Source organism: Struthio camelus, chromosome 9, assembly GCF_040807025.1.
Source record: "Struthio camelus isolate bStrCam1 chromosome 9, bStrCam1.hap1, whole genome shotgun sequence".
NCBI classification, from domain to species: Eukaryota; Metazoa; Chordata; class Aves; order Struthioniformes; family Struthionidae; genus Struthio; species Struthio camelus.
Window position 1 is genome coordinate 2,028,792 of NC_090950.1, and position 6,242 is coordinate 2,035,033.

Sequence of the window (6,242 nt, forward strand, 5' to 3'; positions counted from 1 at the left end):
GCTCTTTTGGAAGTTTGTCTGCAGCTCTTGAAAAAGCAGGTATCTCCCTAAGAGACAGCATCTCGAAGATGTACACAATATGCTAAACATTTCTCTCTCCTCAGAGTTTCTGGATTCCCCTGTCTCTAGTCATTGTGAATACTGTCCACCCTCCCAAGCTGATCCGCTTCCCTGGGGGCTCCTTACTCCTGGGGGCCTTCTTGGACAAAGGGGACATTCTCTCTGCATACGTCCTACATTGCCACAGAAATAACATTCCGGTCCCTCACTGTCTGCCCATCTTCTCCTGTCCCCTTCTCGTCCTTGCCCTTGGCATTGCCCTAGCCTTCCTCGGCCTCCTCTGTCTCTTCCTCTACCCCTTCCTCTAATTTGCAAGTTCCGTGCTGAAGCTGCTGCTAAGAGATTAGCCTCTTCTTGGTTTTCCTTTTTCCGTTCCTTTGCTTGCTTCCCTTGCTGTTTCTCCTCTCGCCCGTCATAGACCAATACTGCCACGCTTAAAATCCTTTGTGAAGTTTCTCCTTGCCACCCTGGCATGTGCTCCTTCAACTCTTTTGGGCTATCCGGAGCGGCCTGATGGACAAAGACACTAATGGCTAGTGCATCATTCCAATTCTGGAAAGTCCTTCCCCCATAGTTCAACAAGGCTTGCCCTAGTCTTCCCCCAAAATCCCTGGCCTCTTTGTCCAAGCTCTGTCTACGCTCCTTGCACTCTAGTCCAATCCACTCCTAGTTTGCTACATGCTCTAATAGCTTCTACCAAGTTCCGGAGTCCTGTCTGGCAAGCGACTCTGTCCCCTGCGTTATTGTAATCCCAATTTGGATTGTTTGCTGGCTAACGATTTGTGTTTCCCCCAGTCTGTTGTACAAACTTTGCCTCTTTATTAACTATTTTATCATCTCACTCGTTTGGTCAGAACAACTCTCTCAAGAGTATTTGGGTATCCCGCCAGTTTGGTCAGAACAACTCTCTCAAGAGTACTTGGGTATCCCGCCAGTTTGGATTATACCCAGTGCATATATATTAGAAAACAGCTGAGCGCTCCTTTCCACATCCTCCCTCAACCTGGGCATTTTGCTTGCCCACAATGCTCAATCACTCGGACTCCAGGGTTGGCTAGTAAATACATGCAGTACCACGTGAGGGGGGTTAGCTCCCCCCCCCCCGCCCCCGCTGCACTCGGTTGTAATGCTGCTGCATTAGGTAAAACATTAGCAACCATAGGATGGAGTCCTGCCACGGGAGGAGGGGAAGTCTGAGTAAGAGGAGGAGAGGGACAGATAGACAGATCTTCAGGAGGCGCCACCGGAGGAGTGTAAGGCAGAGCAGTAGCTCCTGGGGCGTTATTTGGGACACCTATATCTGCTGCAGCAAGAGTAGTTTTACAGAGGGTGCCGTTTGTCCTCCTTGGATCTCGCCGGTCCCACATCCAATTATCCCCACACATACCAATAATCCATTCAGTGAGGCTTTTCATCTTCCAATATAAGCTGTAGCAGAGCTCATTTCTTAGAATCGAAGGATCCTTCCTTGGGTTAACCCCCACATTAATTGTAAGATGGACAATCATCCTGACATAAAGGGACAGCTAACTAGCTAGGGATCGATTTGACTGTAACGGCTTTTTTCTCCTTTTTGTTCCTTTTCCTTTTCTAAATTTGGATGTTTGGAGCCGAGAGGGTGCAATGGTGGTTGGCTACACTCCCATCTGGGGTGCCAAAGTGCTGTGGAAACACTTTGATCCTAGGTTTCCAAGAAGCAGAGCCTCACGCACATCTAGCAGCAAAATTTTATTTCTTTAAATGATGGTGCAGCATAGTAACTGCTGGAGCTGGGTGCCTCCAGGGAGGGACCTTGAACAAAGGAATTCTGGCCTAATTAGACCCTTTACAGTTTTATTTCCCACCTGCCAGGGAAGGTCTCCCCCAATCTTCTTTACTGAGTCTTCTTTACTCTCCTTCTGGTTGGTGTCTCTCTCCTTCTGGTTGGTCTTGGCCTTCAGCCCACACTGGTTGCCATGTCCTTGTTTCCCACAGTCCCTTATCTCCTCCGAGGTCAACCCCAACCCAGGTGCATCCCATCTTGTCCCCTGCAGTCTACTTTTTAGCCCCATGAGCTAGCTGTGTATCTTTATTAGCTGCTTTTAATGGGTTTGGCCGTTACATGCTCAGCAATGATTCTGGAGTTCATGGACGGTTCGGCCTTGAGGCCTGCATGCGCAGGGTAGGCAGTGGCGATAGAAACAGAGCTGCATGTCATACCCCAGCTCTGCCCTTCCACCTGAGATGCAAGCCCTGAAGACAGCAGGGGCCTGCTCTTGCCCTGGGGTGACTGGAGAGGGCAGGGGAGGCCAAAGCTTTTCTCCCCCTTTCCCTTGGCTATTGTGGGCCAGCAGAGCAGTTGACGCTTTGCAGCAAAACCAAAGTGTGTCAGGCCGCTCTACGCTGGCCTGGCATATTGGAACGAGTGGACACCCCGTCCCCCCCAGGACAAGCCAGATTCATGCAGGCAGCAAGTTTTGCCCCTTGCCTTTGGCTCCCTAAAAAAAGAACACTCACTCCGGCTGAGGAAACGGGGCTGTATCTTTGCGGGAAGCCCAACAAAGCCATGAAGCGGTAGCACAACAGGGGCTGTGCTTGAGGAGTCGAGCTGTCCTGGGGCTGCGGGAGATGCCAGCAATGAGCCAGACCTTCCAGCACACTTGCGTGTGTCCGTGGTGTGCAGCACCATGGCATTGGCACAGCTGCGTCAGCTCTGCTCAAACAGAGTCACGTCCTGGCGGGAGGGTGCCACCTCGCCCATGCTCTCGGGAGCCAGGGACACAGTGCTCCGAGGTGGAATCTTGATGTTCTCCTTGGCACCCTCAGGTTCATGATGGTCTGTGACACCAGGCAACGGACTAAAGGTTCCGCATCATTTTCCAGGGGCTGGAGGGCTGCGAGAGAAAGGCACCGAGCTGAGAACAGACTCCCACCTTTGCAGAGATCCCAGGAATCCCCCCCCAGGCAGGGCCAGCCCCACTCAGCTCTTCCCATGCGGAGGAGGCAGCAGGTAGGACAAATGGATCAGCTGGCACTTGCAGGTCGGCCAAGCCCCAGATGCGCCCCAAATACCCCCTGCTCTCCCCCACATAGGGACACAGAGCCTTCCTCACCTGGGGCAGGCCAGTGAACTGCAGCTCACTTCCCAGCCTCCTCCCTCCTCCCTGCCAGGGCTGCCTGACACAGCGCTGCTCTCACTCACCAGTGCACAGCTCCTGCACCTTCTCCTTCCTCCGCTTCTTCACTTGCTGCCCGATGAGCCCTAGGCAAACACCTCCGCTCACCCCTCATACTCCCCAGCAAGCCCCCAGCAGCACAGCTCCCATCTGGCCTTGCCAGCTTGGCCATGCAGCCTGCTCCCCTTGGGCAAGGCTGGCCCCAGCCCCGTCCCCACGGTGCAGGACCCAGGGACGGTGGGAGGGACTGAAGACCCTCCTGTGTGCCCGTCTGGGTGGGCAGGCATGGCCCTGGGCTTGTGGCTCACCAATGAACCTCACAGCTGCCTCCCGCAAGGATGCGTCCGGGTTCTCCAGGTATGGCAGGCTCTGGCGCAGGTGTTGCTCCGCTCTGCTCCTGTCCCTCAGCAGCTGCAGACAGCACAAGGACAGGGGGTTGGCACCGAGCCTCCCCAGAAGGCCAGGCCTGTCCCTCCTCCCAGCTCCGGCCTCCTCTTCCTTCCTGCCCACGCCTCCCAGCTAGAAGCTGGCTGGTAGCCAGGTTCAGAGGGAGCAGAGGGCAGAGCGGGGCCTGCGGGTGCTGAGATCCCCGCCATGCTTCTGCCAAGGCCCAGCCAGGCCAGGGGCCCCTTCAGCACCTCAGCGGGCACTTAGAGTAGAGGGCTCTGGGCTGCAGCAGTGCGTGAGGGGCACAGCTGTGCACCCTGCCCACTGGCCATGGCGGCAGGCCTCATCCCGCCGCGGCCCCGGGGGCTTTGGCCACGTCCTTACCACGCACTCCCCGATCTTCCATGTCTCCGCTCTTCTGGCCAGCTGCTTGAGCTCCTCCCACTTGAGGAACTGTGCAGCGCTCACCAGGGCTTCCTGAGAGGCCTGCAGAGCAACAGAGACCAGGAGATGCCACCGCAGCCACGGCAGGACACCCTGGGTCCCCCTCGTCTTGGCAAGGCTCCCAGCCTTTCCCAGCCCCAAATGGCACGACGCAGCGTGCCACTAGGTCTGGCCCTCCCTGAAGGCAGAGGCAGCTCTGCCTTGTCCTTCGGCACACAGGAAGCTGCACCTCATGCTGCCATGCGTTCCAAGGCACACTTGGCAGCAGCCCTTGCCTTGCTGCTCACCTCCACCCACGGCATGTCAGCATTGCTTCCCCAAAACACTGCTCCCTACCTGGGCCACTCTCTGCACCTTGTCACTCATGTGGAGGAAGAGCGGCACCAGGCTCCTCTGTGCATGCTGCTTCAGGTTCCGTTTGTTCTTCCCCACCACAATCTCCAGCAGGTCTTTGAAGAGGAGCATGGAGAGCTCTCGCACTCTGCTGTCTTCCTGCAGGCAGGGAGGAGAGCAGGGGAGGCCTCAGCAACGACTCCAGGAACGGGGCCCGACAAGAGCGTTTGCCGTTGCAAGGCCTCGTCCTCTCCGGGCACAACTGTCCCCCAGCCCGGCCAGAGGTCGGAGCTGAGGACAAGCCTCTGCTGAGGCAGCCTGGACAATGAGGGTTGTCGGCAGCAGCACGACAAGCCTCCCTGGGCTCTGTCTCCCTCTCCCTCTGGAGGGAGCTTCTTGGATTTCCCTAGGCCTCCATCAGGGCCCCCGCACACAACAAGAGGACAGAAAGGGACAGTCCCGCAGCACGGCCTCTCCCTCGCTCTCTAGCCTGCTCCTACCTCTCTGCTCATCGCTGCCCCAGGCCACGGCAAGCGCCGCACGCAGTCAAGCACGAGACGCAGCAGCCGAGAGCAGACAGGGGGCTGGTTTGCTCTACTCCCACAGCCCCGGACACCAAGGCCAGCACAGGGCATGGGCTGAGAACCACAGGGCAAAAGGTTTCCTGACATACAGCAGGGCCTGTGTGGGGACGTGCCAACAGGCACGTATGCAGAGGGGCACACAGCACCCAGACCACGCATACGGACCCCCGGACACACCAGCAGAGCCCCGGCTCTCCCATCAGCCTTACGTCATCAAAGCGAGGCAGAAGCTTCTCGGCCAGCTGCAGAACAATCGGGTTGGAGCCCTTCTGTTCCAGGTAGCTGAGGATGTTTCTCAGCAGCATCAGGCTTCCCACACGCACTTCCCTGCAAGCATCCTGCAGCCACTCCATGCTGTCTGGGAGCAGGCTCTGCATTCTCCTTTTCTGTGGGAAACACACAACTTTCTTTGTGGGAAGCAAGGCCAGAACCCCCCCCGCCCCGCCCAAAAGTGCTCTGCCTGCTCTTTTCCCATCAGGGCTCAGTGGCCAGGGCCAGGGCTCTGCACACACGCAGGCCTTGGGCACAGAGGCTGCAGTGCAGGGCACAGATCTGCAAGGGGGCCCTCAGCATGCACTGGCCTCTGTAGGGAGCAAAGCTGCTGCCTCAAGGCCCAGGAGCACCTGGCTGCCTTAGCCCGGCCCTGTGCTCCAGCTCATTGTCCCTCTCCCAGATCTTCCCGCTGGGCACTGGTGCCTTTCTCCTTGTGCAGCACGGCCAAGGGCCTGGCATGACACTCGGGGCAGATGAATGGGGCAGCGGAGACTTGGGAGCAGCTACCACACCTCCGGATTGCCAGCCAAGTCCAAGCCACTCTCTGACCCAGTGTCTCCTGTCAAGCCCCAGGCTGCCAGCATGGCTTCACCCGCCTGCCCCCCTCCTCACCATCTTGGGTCTATTCAACAGGGCCACGAGGCCTCTGAACGCCAGTCTGCGCATCTCCAGGCTCTCACTCTGCGCATAACCCTGGACGAGTGGCAGAACCTCCTCATCCATGTCGGCAAGGTCAGGGCATTCCAGCAGCTGAAATGGACACAGCACTGAAAGACTGGCACAGCCGGCAGCACTGCCCGCAGCGTGCAGCTCTCCATCCCACCCACCATCCAGGGCAAGGGCACCAGGCCCTCACAAAGCTCAGCCCAAACACAGCAGGCATTGTGCAGACACCCCTGGGCCCTGCTCCCAGCCCCGCGCCTCACGGCACACTGCACACACTGCTCGCCTCCTCCTCCCGTCCCCTGAACCCTCCGCAGCCTCTTGTTCTCATCCCTTGGAGGAG

The 6,242-nt window shown here is 57.8% G+C and overlaps 1 protein-coding gene across 1 annotated transcript; it reads right to left on the bottom strand.

Annotated features, from left to right (window-relative positions):
- Positions 1–1,775: 1,775 nt before the first annotated feature.
- Positions 1,776–5,295, bottom strand: LOC138068191 (maestro heat-like repeat-containing protein family member 7). The gene is made up of 5 exons (XM_068954584.1): positions 5,173–5,295; positions 4,383–4,538; positions 3,987–4,088; positions 3,524–3,626; positions 1,776–2,933 (listed from the first exon to the last, which is right to left on the bottom strand). Exons 1-5 carry the CDS (start codon positions 5,266–5,268, stop codon positions 2,767–2,769), a joined length of 624 nt encoding a protein of 207 aa, XP_068810685.1. The 5' UTR covers positions 5,269–5,295; the 3' UTR covers positions 1,776–2,766.
- Between the last annotated feature and the right edge of the window lie 947 nt (positions 5,296–6,242).